This window comes from Camelus bactrianus, chromosome 6, assembly GCF_048773025.1.
Source record: "Camelus bactrianus isolate YW-2024 breed Bactrian camel chromosome 6, ASM4877302v1, whole genome shotgun sequence".
NCBI classification, from domain to species: Eukaryota; Metazoa; Chordata; class Mammalia; order Artiodactyla; family Camelidae; genus Camelus; species Camelus bactrianus.
In genome coordinates this window covers 37,190,537-37,211,901 of record NC_133544.1, presented here as the reverse complement: position 1 = coordinate 37,211,901, position 21,365 = coordinate 37,190,537, and the positions used below count along the sequence as shown (strand labels likewise).

Here is a 21,365-nt window from a genome sequence, read left to right as displayed (position 1 = left end):
ACGGACTAGTGTTCGAGTGCTCGGCGGGCAGTACTGTGAACTAGGAGATGACCAAAGTTATGGCTCAACTTAAATCTGCCACTGAGGGAACAGAGGCCAAAGGAGGATCAGTTCCCCAGCTAACCGAATTCTGACATACCGCGATTTGCTGGAATGGGTGCCGTGGGCAGGGGGACAGGGGCGCGTTTGGGTAAGGGGTTCAGAACTTGCAGTGTGACCTACCTGGGTTCGAACGGAGCTCTGCTACTCGGTGGCTGCGATATTCCCACACACGTCCCTTCGGACCCTCGGTTTCCTTCTCTGTCCGCCCGCGGCGGTGCGAGGCGTCGAAGCGCCGCTCTTCACACCTGCGGCGCGGCGCACAGGAAGCTCCGAGGCCGGAATGGGCGCCGCGTCGGCGCCCCGTCGGCGCCCCCTGCCGGCGGGCCGGGCTCTCCGCGCTCGCGGGCCCGCGCCCAACGCTCGGCTCGTGGGACGCCCGCGGCCGGATGCCCTGCGTCCGCAACCTCCTGGGTGTCCTGGCGGCCCTGGCGGCCTGTGGCGCCGTCGCCTTCCTCGGCTACTGTCTTTACTTCGACCAGAGGCGGCGTGGCGACCCCGCGTTCAAGCGCCGCCTGCGGGAAAGTGAGTGTACGACGGCGCCGGGGAGGGCCGGGCCGGGCCGAGTCGGGCCAGGCGGGCGGCGGCGGGGCTGACCCGGCCCACGGGGTGAGACGGGGCGGCGGGGCGGCCTCAGCCGAGGGGCCCGCGGGGCGCACGCCGGCGTCGGGACGGCTCCCGACCAGCACGTGGCACGTTGTGTTTGCAGAAAGAAGAGCCCAGCAGCAAAAGGCTGAGGGACGGGGCGCCCAGGTGAAGTGCTTTAGAGACGCCGAGGTGGCGTTACAGTGAGTAACCTCTCGCCGCCGATGCAGAGGCAGGCTCGGCCTCAGGGTCCCCGCTGCTCCCGGAGCAGCCATTGCCTGGCGCCTCTCTGCCTGCGCTCACCCCGCTCCGTTCAGCCTCGGCTTAGTTTCTGGGGTCCGCTTACGAAAGCAAGGGAAAGAAGGAAGGACCTTTTGGGGCCATGAAAAGGCAGCTAAGCAGTAAAAGGAGTGGGGAAAAGCCTTCTTTCAGTATTAAAAAGAAGAAAGAGGACCCTTTGCCCTTCCTGAGCCGCACCAGACTCTTAGAAAGCCAGGCCCGGCGAAGGCCAGGTGGCGTTGCTGCACCCCCGACTTCAGTCCCACAGGGCGTTTGTTCTAGCGCAGAAGCCTAACGAATCCTCATTTTCTCCAAAACGGAATTTGATTCGTTGTTTTTAAAGATAATCACAATCATCTTGGCGACCGATCCAACTTAACGAATGCACATCAACTCTAAAGCAGAGAGTTCTTAGGTTCTTCCGTGAGTTTTCATTCATTGTCAGTCAGCCAGTCATCGCGACGACTCTGCTTGAGGCCTTGTTCTAGGTCAGCAGTGGGGACCGAATATCCCCCATGTAACAGGAGCACAGAGGGCTAGGGTGTCATTTTCAGGGCAGGATTATTATGGAGGTGTTCTACTTACCTATTGCTGCTTTAACCTTAGTGGCTTTAAACAGTATCTATTTTGCTTCTGAATCTCCAATTTGAGCAGAGCTGGGTGGGGATAGCACCTTTCCACTCCACTCAGCTTTAGCCAGGTTGACCCCAGGGCTAGGTGCTGGATCACCTGAAGACTCACTCCCTCATATGCTGGGCAGTTAAATGCTGGCTGTCCACTTAGCTGGGACTGTTGGACAGAACACCTACACTTGTCCTTTCCGTGTGGCATGATTTTCCTCACAGCATGTTGGCTGGGTTCCCAGGGGGACCAGGCAAGTGGCAGGCAAGTGGATAATACATTTGTGTGTGTGTGTGTGTACACACAGTTGACCCTTGAACAACACGGAGGTTGAGGCAACAACTTTTCCTCAGTCCAGAATCTGAGTATAACTTTATAGATGGCCCTCTATATCTATGGTCCCAAATCTGACGATTCAACCATCCACAGATTATGTAGCAATTATGTAGTGCCTATTTATTGAAAAAAAAGAATCTGCATATAAGTGGACCCAGGTAGCTCAAACCCATGTTGTTCAAAGATCAATTGTGTGTATGTATTTTTATATATATATATATGAGAGAGAAAAAGTGGGAGAGTGTGCCAGGGGGTGCCACTTCTGCCCTGTTGAGGCCCACTCAGTTTCAAGGGGAGAAGAAATAGACTCCAGCTCTTAAAAGGGGAGGCAGGGCTCTGGGAGTGCATGTGGGCCTGCTGTGGCTGTTTTTGTAACATACAGTTATTCACAGAAGACTTTGGAAGAGAAGTGGCATTGAGCTGAGCTTGAAAAGATGTGTTAAATGTGGTTCCTAGTTTCGGGGAGATGAAATTCAGGATGAAGGGAACTGAATATACATAAACATGCAAAATGGGGGATCTGCCAGGCCTATTCAGTAAGTCAGTCTGACAAAGGAGTCACCGTGAGGGATGGTGGGAGGTAAGGTTGGAGGGCTAAGTAGGGGCGTGTGAGGGAAGGCTTTGAAGGCCAGGTTAAGGAATTCAAACTCAGTAGGGGAATTACTAAAGATTTCTGAGAGTTTTTTTAAAAAGAAGGACAAAAAAACTTTTTAGATTAGATCAGGCAGGAGTTTGCTGGATGGATTGGAGGAAAAGAAGTTTTTGTAGTCATACAGGTGAGAGGTAATCAGTCCTGAACAGTGGTGTCGGTGGCAACTGGTGGTGGGAGATGTGAGCCAAACTGTCCAGAAAGAATAGACACTTCCTGATGACCGATTGAAGGGTCATAGAGAGCAGGAGTCAGAGATTTTCGGAGTTTCATAATGGAGTCTCTTGGGAGAAAAAAGTTAAACTGACATAGGAAAGCAGGACGGAGCGTATCCACGGCTGGGCAGGAGAGGGTGATGCTTACCCTGGGGCAGAGCCTGGCTTAGCACACATCGCTTCCTTCGTTGCCCTCATTCGTGGTTACAGTTCCACTGTTTGTTTATGTGATTATTTGATTGATGCTTTCTACTTAATAGAATCTGCTCCGTGAGGGCAGACCTCATCTGTGTTTTTACTTTCCATTATCTCTCCAGTACCTGGAACAGTGTCTAGTACATTATAGGTGCCTAGCAAATATTTTTGAATGCTATTTATTGTAGACTGAGAGAAATAGCTTGTGCAGAGGTACAGACCACAAAATTGCAATATCCAGAGTGTTGTGGCCAGAGAGATAGCTGAGTGGTGGCTTGGTGTCTTATCGTGGAGGGCTTTGAATGCCAAACTGGAAAGTTTTGATATTCTTCTGTTGTGGTGGATAACCAGTAATGATGACTTTATTTCAGAGAATGGACGCAATTATTATTATTATTTTTGGAGGATGGGATGGAGGAGGGAAGTTGAAGAGAGGAAAACTAGTGGCAGTCCAGATGGGAAATAATGAAGATCTCAATTATTTCAAACGAGAAAGAGGCAGAAGCAGGATTTTTCAAATGTTATTTAATATAATCCTTAAAACAACTGTATTCTTCAAATTTTATAGATGAATAAACTAAGACACAGAGAGATATCTCTTCCCACCTCTTCTAGGATCTGTCTTCCTCCTCACCCCAGGCCCTTTCTGTTTCCCAAAGTATGGTCTATGGTCAATCTGCACTAGATTTACCTGAGGTATTTGTTAAAATTTAGATTGTCTGACCCAAGCACCAGCCATTCTGATTTAGGGGATCAGGAGTAGCCCAGGGGTTATGGGGTCAGTGATTCTCAGACTTCAGAATTTATAAAATCATCTGAGGAGCTTGTTAAAATGCAGATTCCTCAGCTCTCCTCATAGAGATTGATTTAGGAGGTCTGGGTGGAGCCCAAGAAGCTGCAGGTGTAATAGCTCCTTCTGCCCATTCTCTGTGAAACACTGCGCTCAGATTCTGCATAATCCCTCATCTCCCTGGAAGCTCCTTCCTGTCTCCATAAGTGATCTCCAGTATACCACTCTAGACCTGGGGCCCCACATTTCTCCTGCCTGCCGGACTCTGAGGCCTAGACACCCTATAGGCACCTCAGTTTAGTGTGTTTAGAAGTAAACTCATCCTTCATCCCTTGCCACTGCTCCTCCTCTGTTCCCTTGTGATGCTGCTGCTATTGCTAGCCTCCCTGCTGTGACCCCAACTCATCTGGCTTAAATATCAACCTCATCTTTCACAGTAGTCCCCAGTTCTTATTTGTCTATGCTCGGTCTCATATCCTATTCCCTTTCTGTTTCTATCGCTTCTACATTACTTCAGGCTTTTGTTACCTTTTACCCAGGAAGTTGTAATAATTTCCTAGCTTGTCTCCCTGACTGTTTTCTTATGCTATCAGTTTAAGTCCTTTTAAACTGTGGCTCTGGGTATGTAACGTTTTGCAGTAGCTCTCTACTCTGCAGATGAAAGACCAGTCCTCTTAGCTTGGCACCGTGGACTTCCATGGGTGCTTTCCGTATTGACAGGCTGATTTTCCTAAGGATTAGAAATAATATATACAAAGTCCTCAGTCCATAGCTGGCCTTCAATAATTGGTAATTATTATTGTTGCTGCATTCTCTGTATCATAATCCAGCTCCGTAAGATCATTTGATATTTTCCCTGCAATTTTGGGTCACTTGTACTTTCTTTCTTTTTTTTGGTACTCTTTGTTCATCAGACTTTCACTGAGCTTCTCCACATCTCATATGCCATCTTTTCTGGGAAACTTTCCCCAGTCTCCCAGCCAGATGCAATGTCTGTACTTTAAGCCCCAGAAGACATTGGACTTCATTGTTAATGTGTTCCTGATGTAACTGTACTTATCTTTTCCCCTGGTTAGACTCTGGGCTCCGTGGGGATGAACACAGGGGTCTTGGTCTCCTTCCCCTTCAGCTCTCCCTAGAGTGTCCTGCTCTTGCTCACTAAGTATCTGTTGAATGAAACCTGTGGCTGCTACAGATCATCAGCATGTTTACTGGTAAAAGCTTAAAATATGACCTCATCTGCAGGTTCATTCCATTTAAAAAAGAGAATTCTTGGGGAAAACAAACATACAACTCTCTGCATAGAAAAGACTGGAACTGAAGCGACTGCAGTGCAGTTGATACTTTGGGCTAGGGATTGCCCACTTTACCTTTAAAGACCAGCCCTCGGCACGGTACCGTGATGATGCCATACTGTGAGTCTGGTCACCTTCATCCACCAGGGTGCAGCAAACCACAGCATCCTTCTCAGTATCACCAACTGCCCTGCCAACCCCCCACCATGGTCTCTGCTAAATCAATAAGCACTGTTAATACCCTAGGCAAGAAAATAGGTTTGCAACATATAAAGAAATTACACTAATTACAATGGGATTTCTCCTATGAGTACTTAGAAAGCTGGGTAAAATATGGATGAAGTTATTAAAAGCATCTCAACCAAACTTGAATATGCCATGTTTTTTGGGGGGGGTTCATTTTTTTTATTATAAGATGAGGTAAATTTAAGAAATTAGTCTTCTGACTTTATTTCTCAGAGTTGTTAAAAGAGCTAAATGACAATGTAACTCATGAAAATATATTGAAAAGTACAAAAGCTGAGGTAAAATAGTCATCAGGGCTCCAGGTTTTAAGGAATTAGAGTAACTGAAAAATAAAACTGGCTGGGCTTCAGCCTGAAAGATGATGTATGTGCTTGTTTAACAAAGAGTCATCTAGGAAGGCCATCAAATACGTGTGGTGACAAGTCACAGCCACTGCCCATCATGTATTTTTTATCTTTTGTGACCTGACATTATAACTCCATTTTAAGAAATTGTTTTAAATAATATAATGAACAACTGCATTTGTCATACTTTGGATATAGAGAACCAGGTTCAAGATGTGCTTTTTAAATAAAAGTTAAATAATTTTTACCAGTATTCATATACCTTACATTCATTACTCACTGTTAAATATTCTGTGACTCTTAGTTGTGGGATCCAGCAAAGAATGAAAAATCGCAAGAACTTTTCCTGCAAGAGGTACGAATGGGAGAACTTTGGTTATCCAGAGGTAAGAATGTAAACATTCCTTTATGAAGAGTTATTTATGATGATTTATGTTTGAGAAATATTTATGGATTCGTATTTGTATGTCAAATGTGTTAACCAACTTGCTTTAGTTAAACTGTCCCAGTGTTTTTACTTCATCACACTGTCTAGCTCCACTGTGTCACAGGTAATGTTCAAGCTCACGTTGCAGTCTTAGAAGTGGGCAGATGGAGAAGCAAAGCCAAATACAAGAACACCTTGTTTGTTGTCAGATGAAATTCTAAGTGAATGAGTTTTCCAAATGACTAAATGTTGTATGAATCAAAACCTAAAAAAATTTTAACTGCTTTACAAAAATTTTCCTGCCTTAGAGTATTCTTAATAAAATAATTACTTGTTTTTGATGATAAAATTATTATGAATGACCACTCTTGTACTGTGTCTAATGTAGTGATGCCTGTAGGGGTACCTTGCACTTAATGGCCAGGAGTTGTATTTTGAATGATAATTTATCCCTACCAAATTCCAGATTTGAGAAAACATCACAATATGGTCGGGTAAAATGATAGATAGTGTAAGTATTTTACAGATATTGTATATAATAATCATGTCTTTATTCTGGTGTTAAACCTTAGAAAGAAAAATAATGTTTTGAGGCTTCTTATGTAAGGGATAAATGAGCATTACACCAATTTATGTGTCTTTTTTTTTGAAGTGTTGAAAATTCCCTTGCATATCACAGTGCCTGTAGCTGTTTTTGCTTCTTTTTATTGTCTTTTTTGAAAACATTTTTTCAGTCTGCATTAAGAGAGTAGCATCCTCCAGAATTTATAAAAATGAAGAGAAAGTCAAAATCCTGGACAATTCATAGTGATACCCAAGAACTTTACTTTAATCCAGTGGCTTAATGGTTTTGAGAAATGAAAAAGCCATTCAAAGGGACTGCACATTAATCACTACAATTTGAAATTTTAATACTTTATTCAGTACAATATTTTCTCTTGGTAGTTTTATAAATGGACTAAAAGTATCTGTTAAGTATTAATGACACAATGAATAGTTAGGACTTAGATAATATAAACAGAAGTGATTTTACACAAGTTAATAAAGCATAAGTTTTAAGGACCTTCATTTGCATGGGCCTCCCTGAAGGTTCTGGGAAGGGTCTTGCCAATTTTGTATTTTTTTGTATAAATTAATTAGCACTTTTAGGGTTATATAAGTCTACTATATTTTACTTCTAATGCAGTTCTCATTTTGGTTGCTTTTCTTTAAGTCCCGACCAAACCCCAAGCCAATTAAATAACAACCTCTGGAGTGGGACCCAGGTGTCAGTATTCTTTAAACCTCCCTAGGTTATTACAATATACTGGTTGAGAACCAGTGTTTGGATGCAATCATTTTTAACCCAGAGTATCAGTTTCCTCTGCTCCTTTCTGCCACCACTCCTAATTAGCACTACTTTGCTGATGGTTATAGGACTATCTCAGTTGTGTTTATGTCTGTATAACCAGAGGGACTATACAGCCAAAAATTTTTATTGAAATCTGATTAGCCAATTTGATTGAATTTATTGTTTGATTGACTTAATCGACCAAGTTGATTACTGTTTTTGGGTCACATTAGCTCCATCAACTTGAGAGCAGGCACTATTATATCTTTTCCTTTTTCTTTAAAAGGTTCGATACAAAGTGTTTATTTCCTACCTAGTTATGTTAAACATGTCAAAATTTCAACTCTGTTATTTCATAACACCTGAAGGGAGGCAGCACATAGTAGTCCCAGGGTTCAGAAAATTAGGTTCTATTACTAATTCTGGCATTAAATAGCTTTGAAATCTTATTTCATTTATCTTTGCCTCAGTTTCCTAAAACAAGGTAGTGAGACTAAGTGATTCCATGTTTTAACTTAAATAGAAATTCTATGATTAGTTTCCACTCTTCACGAATTTTCATTCTACTTTACAGCCAATCATTCTAAAACTCATTTTAAAACCACTTAGAAATCAAAGTTCATAAATCTCTTTTCTTCCCCTGAATATGTAATTCATATTACACTAAATCTTGTTTCAACTCTTTGATAATACAATCTATTTTTAAAAAGTCTCATTTAGCTAGAACATCAAGATGTTTCATCTGTTACATCAATTACACATGCAGAGTTTAAGGATAACTTGTGTCAGTAACACCACACGACAGCCTTTTAAAAAAACTCAGTACCTCCCTCTTGCATACCCAAATTGCAAAAAATGAACATTTCCAATGCAGGAATACAGTCTGAAATAATAATCTGGGTCATAAAGTTACTGTATGGCAGCCTGACCACAGTGAATCTAATTGGCAGCTCAACATTTCCCCTTTATACACTTTACTCTTTTTGAGACTTGTTTAAATAGTCTTTAGTTTGATATGCTTTTGTAGTTTTAATGTTGGTGCTTACTTGGTAATCTGTAGAATGTATGTTTTGAAGAGCTTTAAAATCTTGCTCTAAACTCTGTTTCAGGAGAGCATCGAATGGGGGTTGAACATCTCAGCAATGCCCTTTTGGTGTGTGGGCAACCACGGGAACTTCTGAAAGTTTTCAAACATACACTTCCTCCCAAGGTATTTGAGATGCTGTTGCACAGAATTCCCCTTATTTGCCAGGTAAGCATATAGTCAGTTATCTTTGTGAAACAAACACAGCAAATAACCATGTTGGGCTTGATTACACAGAAATAGCAGTGTGTATGTGAATGGCCCAAAGTTTTAAATGAGTGAAATCTCTAAATTTTTGTTTGCTTTTCTTGCTGTAAGATGAAACAAGCTTATTCTTTCATGTTCCTTTGACTATAATGAATTTTATATTTTGTTGAATATTATACATGTTTCAACATTTCAACTTTAAAGATAGCATTGTTAACATTGTTTATCTTTGTACTTTCAAAGACATTAAAATTATTGACTGCAGTGTCAACAGAGGCCTATAAGTTAAATGCTACTGTTAGTTAAATGACCTAATGGCTTAAAAATTAGATGTAATACAGAAAAATGTAAATTATCAAAGCAGAATAATACTTCTACTTTCCAATATGACAAAACATAGAAATCACTTCGGTAAATTTAAACATACAGGCTAGTTAGTGTTCTCTTAAGTACAAGTTCATAAGAGTATCAAATAAAATCCATTCATAACTCAATTTATTAATAGGTGTTAGTCCACTTGTACTTACCAAACTGCTGGGTGTACTTATGCATCAACCAGAATTTCCTGCAAATGCCTGAATTTGTTTTAGGATTCATTTTGTCATAAGACACAACTTTAACTTTGGTTTATTTTTTATTACACTGATCAGATGCAATGGCTGAGAATACACTGTATATTGTTAGTCTGACTTTGAATCATTCATGTTGGATTCTCGGCTTTTGAACAAAACACAAAACAACACAGTCTCCCCTAAAGTGTAATAATCAACTCTTAAACATTCCCAGGGTAGTCTCAAATGGGGTGTTTCCTGAAGATACATGAAAATGTCGCTAGCATAAGAATATGTAGTGCCCACCCTGACATAAGAAGGGAGGCAAGAAAAGGATTGTGCATTGAAATGATTAGTAAGTAACTATTTTATGTATTTACCAGCAATTTGAGGCAGACATGAATGAACAGGAATACTTGGAGGATGATCCTGATTGAAAAACATTTCAACGTATCCACAGTCCAGTCAGAATACTATGGTCCCACATAGAATAACAACTGCTCAGTGATATTTCCATTTATCTTTCTCTTAGTAATAAAAATTTTTTTTCCATCTCATACATGATTGAACACATAATTTGCTTTAAAATTAACAGTCACAATTGAAGAAACAGTGTTTTATTTTTCTAATCAAGTGACCAAGCTGCTGAGTCTTAAGGTCTCAACAGATACTATATCTTATTATTTTCATTGAACAATGAGGCCTTCTATTTTAATTATTTCCAGTAAATAGCAATTTTGTTTCTCCAGCGGTTTCCATTTGCCAAACAGTCATGACAGATGGTTTAACATGGTGGCTACTGCTTTCAGGGGATTCTATCAGGGGAATCCTCATTTCCAGTGCAATAGCTATTGGCAATCTTTCATCAAAAGTCCATCCATCAGGACTTCTCTATCGTGGTTGGCCAAGGAGTCCTGCTTTAGCAGCCAGGGCTTCATTCTGCTGAATATGATATTCCTGAAATCTCATGGATATTCGTTGAGTCATTTTTAAATATTTCTGTAAGCAATGTTCTGAACAGGTGATCTAGAAATAAAAAGACCCAAGAGGCAACCCCAAATATTAATTTTTTTAAAAAAGATGCATGTGTTCTAAAAGATAACTAATGGGCACTTTTCTCTAAATATATCTGAGAATTAAATGGTATTAGTGAGTAGCAAGTGATCATAACTTTCAATTGTTAACTTTCATCCATTTACAAAAATATGTATTGAATGCTTACCAGTTTAGAGGCACTAGAAACAATGGTAAGTAAGTCCCTGCCTTCTGGACTAGATTTTCTGCAGGTATGTTTCAATATTAACTGAAGACCCACATTCCCATCCCTTATTCTAATTGTTAAAATGTAGGTCCAGTAGCAGGTTTGTTTCTTTTTATAAGAAACTCCATTCTCAACATTCTTAGTTTTCAACTTTTTATTAAGAAGACTACTATACTTAGCATCTCTCATGCTTCGTCATTTATTTAACGAGAACTTATTGATTGCTGGCTATATGTTTAGTTCTTGTTGTGAATGTTTGTCAACATCTTCCACTGGAGGAAGTTTATGTCACTTTTAGCCAATATATAAATGTTTTGAAGAGGATATTAAAAATTAATACTTCTAATAGGATTGGGTTTTCAGAGTCCACCTGTGCGATATGAGCCACTGAATTCAAGCTCTGCTTTTTCCATAATTAACCTGAGTTCTTAGGGTCAGATAGGAAAGCCATCTCAAGTTTCTCTAGCCTGGCCATCTTGACTGATTCTAATTATTAAGAACCTTTGATGGAACAAAATATTCAGCAAGTCTCAGGCATCTTCTCTAAAAAAGGCCGCCATAGGACAATGTGACCATCATTAAATTTGGCATTGTTAAACTCAATTCCATGGGCCCTGGCCTGCTTCTGTTCCTGAGCTAAGGAACATTTAAAAGGTAACCTAAATTCCTGTAATAACTAGGAACAAGCAAAAGGCATAGGGAAATCCTATTTATACTGTTTCTGATGAGCTTAGAGAATTTTTAGTGGGCAACGCTTTTCATACCTCTTCAGGTTTTACTTCTCTTGTTGTGAAGTCTTTAACACAGTCCAAAAAGCAGGTTTCTGTAAGTTTATTGTAGGTTCCAAGAAATTCCTTAAACTACAAACAAATCAGAAGGTTCTTTAATATTTGGTTTTTAAAACAAAGATGTTTTGAAAGTTTAGTTACTGATATATTTAGGCAAAATATCCTGTAATAACTTGAAATCAAAGGTTCTTTTGCTTAACTTAAATGGGTATAATATGATATACAAAATATAGTCAGACTTTCTAGTTGAATATTTATTCTTTCCTGGATTATCTTTAAAATAATCTGAAAAATAAATATGCTTCATATAATTAACTGTCTATTTTTGGAAATGAAATATAAACAGTTATTTTGTGAGATCACTGACCAACATGGTTGTATCCAGTAGTGCCTTAAATTTTTTTGCAAAATCCCCTTTCCTTAATTTTGATAACTTACCTGTTTTATCTGATCAGATTCTGGTATTTGTGCAGCCATATTCTTATGGTATGTGTGTTAGTCACCTGAATTAAAAGTAAAAAGTTTGTCAGTCTGTATACAAATGTTTTTAGGCTAGCCAAAGAGTTAGGTAATCAAAGCAAGAACAGATTATGAAATATAACCGAAACAAGTCTACCTAAAATTACCGTTCATATTTTATAAATTTCTAACTGCTTATATAATTATATGTCATATCCTACCCCCCCCCCAATCTCCCAGGTCATTAATGACGACAAAGAACCTTACAGTTTAGAATTAGGTTTTTTTAAATGCCAGCTATGAGATCCAAAGGCCCTGTGTATCTCAACCTCCAGTTTTAGACAGTTTGTTACCTTGCAAAGCCATGTGTTAAAGCCTCATTCATAGTACGGTTTTATGGGAAACCAAGAGATCTCTGCTGTTTTCCTATAAGAAATTAAGTTAACTATTCCATTAGCTGCTAATGTAACTTAGCCTGGTGCTACACAAGATCCTTTTACTATCTCTATGTAAATAAAAAGGTTCTATTAATTTTTAAATGCCCTCCACTTATAAATCAACACTAATGAAAGATTCAGAGTTCTGAATCTAAAAGGAAGTTACAGGAGTTGTATGTTCTGCAGTTGAAAAGGGTAATCACAGAGACTTACCAGAAACTTCTGAACATGTGACAACTTGTGATCTAACTTGGGGGCAACAGAGAAGTGAAGATAAGGAAGTCAAAGAGCCTTTCTAATTGACTGTTATTTTCATATATCCTTAATGGAGGACCCAGGCTTAGTTAATTCTGATACAAGAATGTATCATATTATTTACTTACTCTATCCTGGCTAGTTCTAAAGTGATGACTATCTCATATAAAAGATTTATATAAAACAAAACTGTTCAGAATATAAATTAAACAGTATATATTAGGAAGAATAAATACCAATCATGTACACTGTAGACTAACAGAATTTCTATGCATTATATTTAGCTTTGAGTTTCCTGATAACCAACAGATAAAACTGGTTTGATAAACCCAGTTTATTAAAAACTGGGTTTATTAAAAACTGGGTTTATCAAAAAAGATAAACTGGCTTTATCAAACCAGCTTATCAAAAACTGGGTTTATCAAAAAAGATAAACTGGATGAGTATACCATTCTTATTAGCTCATCAATTATTATATAAAGTGGCTGTGAAAGGCATGCGATTTTCATGAAGCTTATATGAAGACTAAGTAGGCAATTCAAGCTTAGGCCAAAGTGTATATTACTATCATGGAAAAAAAATTAATTCTCATTTTGATTAACAAATACAATCAATGGTAATTCCATTTCAGCATTCCCAACCATGTATATACCTCCCCCTCTTTTGCATATTCTTCCCTCTTGTCCTTATCATGTAAGTTCATGAGTATTACTGACATTTTCAAAAAGTTATGTTTTCCACATGCAAGGGAAAGCATCAGTTCTTTTCTGTTTGCTATGCCAGTCTTACTCCAGAAGTCTAACTCTTTATATTTCAGAGAGTCTGTGGTTTAGTAGTAACAGGATATAAACTATCTTTTCTCCTAAAGCTCTCCTATGTCTGCTACAAACAATGCAGTAGAGGTTTTAGGTTAGCCCAACATTCAGGCATCAAGTGTTCCATAAACACTAAAAAGTTAACAAGAATGTTCTTTACTCCCATTTTATGTCACAGCTTTATAAACAGTATGTATATTTTAACCACATAAACTACCTGAAAAATACCGAGAATTAACTGCAGGTCACAATTTTTCAGGTATTGCTGTGACTGTCATCACTAATATGTTCCAGGGAAGAGACGTCCATAAGTTACTCTTAGCGCACTTAAATCATGAAACACTGATTCCGTACCCTCCAACTACTGAACTGCACACAAATCCAAACCTCATTATTACATCATATTAACATCAAACTTACTTGTAGTTTGAGATCTTAGCAGTTACCATTCTACTAGGTAGATATTGGTAGATAATGGTAGATATTCATTCAGTAAACATTTATTGAATGTACCAAGTATTGTGCTAGTTGTTAAGCCAGCCATGCTTCTGAGGTAAGGTGCATCCTTATGGCTGCTATAAAATATCACTAACCAGTCAAAGAAACAGAGGATTTTGTAAGTATGTCATACAGTGAGATTTAGGACTTGTGCTTCTGGGAAGATGGGGTAAATGTACCTTTCCCTACTCCTTTTACTAAGTACAACTCAAATCCTTGGACATTACACATGAAACAAACATAAGAGTCTAAAAAGTGGAGAGAAGAAAGTATACTAGCTAGGGCCCTTGGGACCTGAGAAACAATACAGTGGTGAATTCTCTCCTTTTTTGGGCTCTTACATCACTAAGTTGGAGCTGAAGAAATTGGCAATCTGCAAATGCGAGTGGAGGCAGTCAAAAAAAAGCCCCCTATCCCCCCTAGCCAAAAGCCTGCCCTCTCTAGCAAAGGGCTAGGAAAGCGGAAGCCCATAGAAAACTTTTAAAACAATAACTGCAGTACTCCAGGCAAACAGAAAAAACTGTGGACCTCATCCTCACCCACATTGGCATTAGCCAGGTAGACTTCCACCCTCACCAGGCTGTAATGAGACACTCCAACTCCCACACCAGAGTAGTGTCAGAGAAGCGTGACTGGGGAGCAGGGTCTTGACTTCTTGCTGGGCATTAGTAAGAACCCCTCCCCTAAGTGAGGGGAGCCTTTTCAACAAATGGTGCTGGAACAACTACATCCACAGGCAAAAACATTTAACCTCAAAGTCAGCCTTTCACTTCATATAAAAAATCTTTCAGCTTTAGGGCAAAGAGTTCTTGGACTTGACATCAAAAGCAAACTACATATCTGATAAAGAACTAATAACTAGACAGTATAAAGAAATCTGCAAAATTCAACAGCAAAAACACAAATAATCCAATTAGAAAATGGGCAACACTTCACCAAAAAGGATATACAATGGCAAATAGGCACATGAAAAGATGTTCAACATCATTAGCCATTAGGGAAACACAAATTAAAACCACAATGATACACAGCATTACACACCTATCAGAATGGCTGAAAAAATAAGTTACAACACCAAATGCTGATGAAAATGAGGAAAAACTGGATGACTCAGATATTCCTAGGGGTAATATGAAATCATTTAGCCACTTTGGTAAACAGTTTGGCAGTATGTTAAAAAATTAAATATACAGTTACCATATGACCCAGTAATTGCATTCCTGGGAGTTTATCAGAAATGAAAACTTACGTTCACACAAAAACCTATACACGAATGTTTATAGAAACTTTATTTATAATAGTCAAAAACTCAAAGTAATCCACATGTTCTTCAACAGATGAATAGTTAAACTGGTACACCCATACCAGAGAATACTATTCAGCAATAAAAAAGATGAGGTACTGATTGACGCCAGCCTGGACGAATCTCTAAAGGATTATGCTGAGTGAAAAAAGCCAATCTCCAAAGGTTATATACTATATGATTCCATTTATATAATATTCTTAAAATGACAAAATTACAGAAATGGAGACAATAGTAGTGGTTGCCAGGGGTTAAGGAGTGGGCAGGGGAAGAGGAGAGTAGATGTTACTATAGAAAGGCAACATGAGAGACTTGTGAAATGGAATTTTCTGTATCTTCACTGTATCAATGTCAGTATGCTGGTTGTGATATTGTACATAGTTTTGTAAGATGTTACCATTGTGGGAAGCTGGGTAAATGGCAGAAGGGAGCTCTATTTTTTCTTACAGTTGCATGTGAATCTACAATAATCTCAAAATAAAAAGTTTGAGGTTGTCCAGCTTTCTAATCCTTGCCAAAGAACAAGATACAGTCTCCAGTGTGGTAAATGTTAGAAAATGTTCAGAACTAGAAACCAGCCTGAAAAGATACAAGAACTGGTAAGATAACTTTCGTGGAAATAGGTGCTAAATGAAACCCTTGTTTTGTGGGAACTTAAAACAAGAATTAAAGGAACTTGGTTTAACAGCAGGCCTCTAGCTGAAAGCACAGAAGGTCATCCAAAGACCCTGAGCCTTCTGAACTGTAAAGCTATACAGTATAGTTGCTGTACTTCAGGAGGACGTGCAGCACACTGGACTTTCTACAGGTGGCACCAGAGAAGAAAGATCTGATTTCCTTATTTACAAAACCTTAGAAATTTACTAGTTCACTAATTATAACGCCAAAATTTGTTTCTTTTCCCTATTCCTATCCTAGTATTTCTTCAGGCTAAAATTCACTTATAATATGACTTTTCAACCAGAGGTCAGAGAAGCAGAAAGTATGAAATCTTTAAATGCTGTGCAAGTCTCAGAGACTGGTAACACTGTGTTGACTCTGCCTTACTTCCCCTTTGGTATACAACTCAGTGACAAATGATGATTGTTATTGGGAAGTCTTTGACAAGATATTGAGGAGGAGCACCTCCAAATGTTTGTATGAATTTTCTTGGTATTGTCTTTTAATATACAGTCCTTGACAGTGTATCTCCTCTTTTAATGAAATAAAGTTTATCCTATTACTACAGTAATATAATCTATTTCTTGAGAATTTGGAAAATAAAAAAGTAGTAGTCCTACTACTCAAAGATGACTGTGTTAACATGATTTTCTAGAATCATTCAATTGTGTATTTTTTTTTAATATATCTTCCCAGACCTACAACTGAACTCAAGAAGTAACAGTCAGCAATCTTAAGTCTGCCTATATCTCCAAAGCTCTTCTCTGTAGTCACCAATATCAAGATTATGGTATACCTAACTGTAGGCAATTCTTCCTAGAAAATATGGGAGATAACTGAGTGAATAAATGATTTTCAAATTTCAATTTGCTAGTTTGGGTCTTCTGAGTCTCTCAGCTTTCTATTTTGCAGTTATTTAATTCTAGTTTTGCTGATTGACAAAGTCCAACAGCCACACAAACCATCTGATAGAACAGGTAGAAGCAATGTGGCTGCCCTTTTGCTTGGTCCTAATTTTCAGATACCACAAGCAAATGTCTGTTATTGTAGAGGCAAATATCTGATTTACCTTCTTGTTATATCCCTGAAACCTGGAGAAGGAGGGAAGGATAGAGTTCTAGAATTTCTGTCCTACAAAATATATCATAAACCCAGGGAACTTAAGAGTAAAAAGATATTAGTCAAGCTCAAACCTTTTCTGATGCATGAGTTTCCTTTCTGTTCTGGAAAAGTAGTTGTCCAACCTTTGCTTGAATATCTCCAGTTGAGGCCTGATTTCTTACCTGAAAAATGAGGGTATTACAATATAACTTTTCAGGCCCCTTCAAGCTCTAAGTTTATTCGATGAAATCTAAACTTCTGCTGGCTAAATTTTCTGAAAAGCCTTCTCCTTTTCAATAAGAGAAATTAGTTTCCTCAGTCGATTCTAAGGTTACAGTTCTATAGCATATGTGTTATTATATGTATTTAAAAATACTTGATACCCTTATCTTTCCAGGTAGTATGTATGTACTGGTGAACACACAAGGTCAAACAATTCCCAGGAACTTGAGTATTAGAAAAAGAACAACAAAACAAACCTAACTAACCAGGATATGATGGGGGAGATAAACTTCTACTTATTTTTTAGAATCATATGCACATTTATACCAAGTCTAGAGTCAATTTCTAATTCTTTTCAAACTTAGTTTATAGTAAGTGATTCATCTTATGTCCTCAGCCACTATCACTATAATTGATTCTGGTCTCAGCATGATTGGTTCAGGTTATTTGTAATCTTGTGATTCAGGCAAGGATCACAGATAGATGATAAAACTACTGGGTAATGGGTTGTTGGAAAACAGGATGTGTCCATGGTCTCAATGCATCTCCATAGGTTACTTATCTCATAAAGAAAACTGTACCTTTACATTGGGAAGATCTGTCAGTCACCACCTTAACCAGTGTGGTACCTTTGTGGTATTCTTGCCAAAAATGTTTGATGTGACTCTAGTCATGAGGGAATAATTATGGCCATCCACAATGTGGGACAATTTGTAAGACGACTATACTGGTCTTTTCAAAAAGTTAAAGGGAAAAAAAAAAAAGTTAAAGGAAAGGGGTAGAAAGGCCTGTTATAGATTATGAGACTAAAAAGTCATGACAACTAAACACAATTATAAACTTTGATTGGATCTTGAATGGAAAAAAACCCCATTTTTGTTAAAAATAAAGACATTTTTGGGACAATTGGAGAACTCTGAATGTTCTTAGGTGTGATAATCATTTTGTGGCTATGTAATAGTATGTTCTTAAGGAGATACATGCTGAAGAAATTAGGATTAAAGATCATGATGTCTGCAACTTGTAAATGGTTCAGCAAAAAAAAAACCCTACATATATCTAATGTGTATATTTAGAGATGAGAGTGAGAGAAGTAAAAATGTTAACAACAAAAATAAATAAAAGATAACAATCTTGTGAGCCATATTTTTTGTTCCAGGGCTATACATTCTTTATTTGATAGGTCAGATGTCTAAATTGATATGAATTAATTAGTTAGATTGACAATAAAATAGGATTCCACCATATGTCCCTTTACTTTAGATTGTTTGCAGCAGATTTAGGAAGCTATGCCCCATTAACTGGCAACTCTAACTTACTACTAATCAGAGCAGAAAATAATTTTGAAAGATTACTGCACACTTGGTTTAAAGGATGACTTCAAGATCTAGAGGATGAGCTATAAGCACTGAACTAGAAGAGGGCAAGACTACTTGGGTTTTAACCTTAGCTTGGATAGTAAAGGGGTTGTAAGATCCAAATTAAGTCATTTATTCAAGTCCCTTTAATTAGTTTCTATGCCTATGCGTACACCTTAGAGAGTAGGGGGAAAGGTCACTTTTTCTTTCACATCTAAGTTTCACCTAGAAAATAAGGGAGTTAAATCATCTCCACAGTCTCTTACAGCTCGACACTGTCATATCATTAATTTACATACACTATAAAACAGTGAACAAACGGGTACTAAATGATAATGAAGGAAATGTAACTGAAATAATTACAGAAACGCATCAAGGTAGAAAGAATAAAAGGCTATCCAAAGTTGAGCCCTTAAGGTCCCTTTTAATTCTAGGATTTCTTCTATCAAAGTAGACAGCTGAGATGTAAAAATAAAATTTGTTATTTAACTTTTACATCAGATTAATTTTTTTGCTTTGATTAATCTTTTAAAAAGCTTTTAGTAAAGGGAAACGGTTAAGTAACGCACCCTCGAAAATTAGCAGATCAGATAAGGTATGCTGGCCCTAGTATTCTCTGCACAGAGAATTTTTCAGTTAAAGGAGGGTGTCCTGCCTATCAGCTCAAGGTCACGGCGTGGATTCCTTGCAGTCTAACTCAGTGTCTCAAAACAGGACCCTGACTCCCCAAGCCCGGGTTGAAAGTGGCTCAGAGCCTCGAATTACGACCCTCGCCCCAGTGACACGGTTTCGAGGCAGGTCCCAAGTCAGTTCTGGGAACGCGTTCCCCGGCCCGCAGCCCCCCACAGCCCCAAGTACCCGCGGGGTCCTCCTTCAGAGACCCCTGCCACCTTTCCGAGGTATAGCTTGCCGCCCCCGCCTGGGAACCCGGGATTCTGCGGGCAGAGAAAAGAGACCATACTTAAGCACAGGCTTTCGCATCCGACACCAGTACGAGGCTAAGTGGGGCTGAGCCGCCAGTCGAGTCTGGGGGCGGAGGGTCAGGGTCAGGTTGAGCGCCGCAGCCGCTGGATGAAAGAGAACACGTGGGAATGGCGAGATGACAAATAGCTCTTGTACCTCTCGACGCTGATTCGTTATAAAGCCAGGAACTCTAGAGGAAAAAGCCGGTATCATAAGAGAATTCTAAAAATCCCTCGAGAATTAATTTTTGTGATTATCTGCTTAGACAAAGCTCTCTATTTCTGACTTCCTTGCCAATATCCACCCGAATCTGTCGAAACTCTTTGTAAAACTAATTTACTTAATCTCACGTCTCTAACGGTCTCCAGGTGCTACACTGTAAATAGTCCCTAATGAACAAGAGCGGTATTACCAGCTAACTCTGGAGCTCTGCAAGTCTTCGATGAGACTTTCGGGTGTTAGTCAATGTTTAAATTTTGTGGGGCAATGTATTCCTTGAAAAACGACAACGACAACAAATTCACACCCGTGTTAAGCCTTTTACGTTGGGAGTTCGTTTCCACCCGGAGAGGGATGGAAGAGCACCGGAGAGAATCTGGCTTTTTGGTTGGATGTTTTGGACGACTTTCCTGGTGCGCATGCGTGTTGTGTGTCAAGGGCGGGTTTAAAGGAAAGTGGGTGTTGACCCGCGGGCAACTGAAGTTGTTGTCGGCTGAGACTTGTGACTGCGCGGTTGCCGAGCGGCCGGGAGACGCAGAGGAGTAAATTTAGGTGTCCGAGGGTTGCTTCTGGAGGAAGAGAGCTCTTAAGGTTCCTTTGCGGGTGATTTAAAAAAAAATAGCATTTTAGTTTTACATGTTTCACTCCCTCTTCTCAAATTTTAACCCCGCCTCCACATCTGGTTGCTTTTACGCTACCATCTCTCGGGTTGGGGTGGGGGTGCCCTGTGTTACTACTATTTTTATCGCTTATGCGGTCATTCTCTTGTTATCCTCTTTCAGATTGATTGGCACGATGCATTAATAGAGTGAGTGGGATTGTTGGGTAAATGTGTTCTAGTCTTCTCTTATCCTGGGTTAGATCCCAAATTGAAATGTCTAGCTTTGTGGTTAGTCTGTTTAGACATTGTTTTATATAAAAGTTGATGATTGCATGTTTCAAAATCACTTGAAATTCACCTTTTCTTTATCATACTCCCTCACTCCTCCCCCCCCCCCCCCGCTCCCCAACCCCCAAAGTCCTCAAAGCGGTGAAAATTTTGTTCTGAAGCTTTATGGACCCAGAAGAAAATACTATTCAGAACTGTCGGACTAGTTTTGTTACCAATAATATGAAAGGCTCTGAGTTTAGCCCGGAAAAGAAAAAAAAGGTTAAAATACCAGCGAGGAGGCTTCGTGAGGTAGTTTCTCCAAATCAGGGAGATAATTTGGCTTTGCTGAAAGATGAGCTGTCCTGTGTTCCTCCAGCGTTGTCTGCAAATAAACGTCTTTCTGTTAGAACGGGAAAGAACTTGAATGGAACGTTGCATGGTATGTGATTCCAAATAGTTTTGAACCAGTTTTCACGTCTGTAAATCTTTAGTCTTTATTTTCTATTTTTTTTTTTTGTATTTCAAAATTTAGAGGATTTTTTAATGTTTAAATTCCTAAGCATAAGATATGTCTAGTTTGTACAGGAGTTTGAAAAGTGACCCCATTCCCTGGGAAAATGGCCAGGCACATTCTACATTGAATAATATTAAGTAGATGGAATGAATAAAACATTTCCTTCTTTGTTTTTTCTTTGTATGGTTTTTGCACACTATTCTTGTTCACATCTGTGGTGGGCACACTTAACCAGTGTGATGTGTGCTTACTTTTCACCAGTAGAGCATTTTACCTTCTGTTTGGATAGTGGTATCCAGTTTGGCATAGTAGAAAAATCACAACTTCTGCCACTAGATCGTTTCCATGTTCCAATTCACTTAACCTGTCTGGAGCTTCCTGAAAATGA

The 21,365-nt window shown here is 39.2% G+C and overlaps 3 protein-coding genes across 10 annotated transcripts in view; 2 read left to right on the top strand and 1 right to left on the bottom strand.

The window, feature by feature from the left end:
• The first annotated feature begins 232 nt into the window (after positions 1–232).
• Positions 233–9,690, top strand: TOMM20L (translocase of outer mitochondrial membrane 20 like). Its single transcript, XM_074365461.1, has 5 exons — positions 233–624; positions 809–852; positions 5,959–6,040; positions 8,521–8,663; positions 9,637–9,690. The coding sequence occupies exons 1-5, from the start codon at positions 489–491 to the stop codon at positions 9,688–9,690; spliced, it is 459 nt and encodes a 152-aa protein (XP_074221562.1). The 5' UTR covers positions 233–488.
• Positions 6,981–19,526, bottom strand: TIMM9 (translocase of inner mitochondrial membrane 9). Of its 2 annotated transcripts, XM_010962216.3 has the most exons (5): positions 19,372–19,526; positions 16,923–17,012; positions 11,741–11,805; positions 11,279–11,374; positions 6,981–10,279 (listed from the first exon to the last, which is right to left on the bottom strand). In XM_010962216.3, exons 3-5 carry the CDS (start codon positions 11,777–11,779, stop codon positions 10,145–10,147), a joined length of 270 nt encoding a protein of 89 aa, XP_010960518.1. In that variant the 5' UTR covers positions 11,780–11,805; positions 16,923–17,012; positions 19,372–19,526; the 3' UTR covers positions 6,981–10,144. The 2 variants fall into 2 exon arrangements, with proteins under 2 accessions (XP_010960518.1, XP_010960520.1); XM_010962218.3 differs by lacking the exon at positions 16,923–17,012 and having other exon boundaries at positions 19,372–19,523.
• A 518-nt stretch (positions 19,527–20,044) lies between these two features.
• The window catches only part of KIAA0586 (KIAA0586 ortholog), a 93,955-nt gene continuing 92,634 nt past the window's right edge, over positions 20,045–21,365 (top strand). For 3 of the 7 annotated variants that reach the window (XM_074365460.1, XM_074365459.1, XM_074365458.1), the window contains exons 1-2: positions 20,109–20,183; positions 20,840–20,902. Coding sequence is in view for 4 of the 7 variants with exons in the window: in XM_074365453.1 (XP_074221554.1) it covers positions 20,647–20,902 (256 nt within the window). In the remaining 3 variants the exon portion in view is untranslated. Of the gene's footprint in view, positions 20,903–21,365 lie in introns of all 7 variants that reach the window. The other 4 variants (XM_074365453.1, XM_074365455.1, XM_074365454.1 and 1 more) reach the window with 4 other exon arrangements.

Coding starts and splice junctions, on each gene's coding strand:
- TOMM20L (XM_074365461.1), top strand. CDS start 489: ATGCCCTGCGTCCGCAACCTCCTGGGTGTCCTGGCGGCCCTGGCGGCC. Junction 853..5,958: donor CTGAGGGACGGGGCGCCCAG/GTGAAGTGCTTT, acceptor TGTGACTCTTAG/TTGTGGGATCCAGCAAAGAA. Junction 8,664..9,636: donor GAATTCCCCTTATTTGCCAG/GTAAGCATATAG, acceptor TGTATTTACCAG/CAATTTGAGGCAGACATGAA.
- TIMM9 (XM_010962216.3), bottom strand. CDS start 11,779: ATGGCTGCACAAATACCAGAATCTGATCAGATAAAACAG. Junction 11,375..11,740: donor AATCTGATCAGATAAAACAG/GTAAGTTATCAA, acceptor ATTTGTTTGTAG/TTTAAGGAATTTCTTGGAAC. Junction 10,280..11,278: donor GAGAAGTAAAACCTGAAGAG/GTATGAAAAGCG, acceptor TTTTATTTCTAG/ATCACCTGTTCAGAACATTG.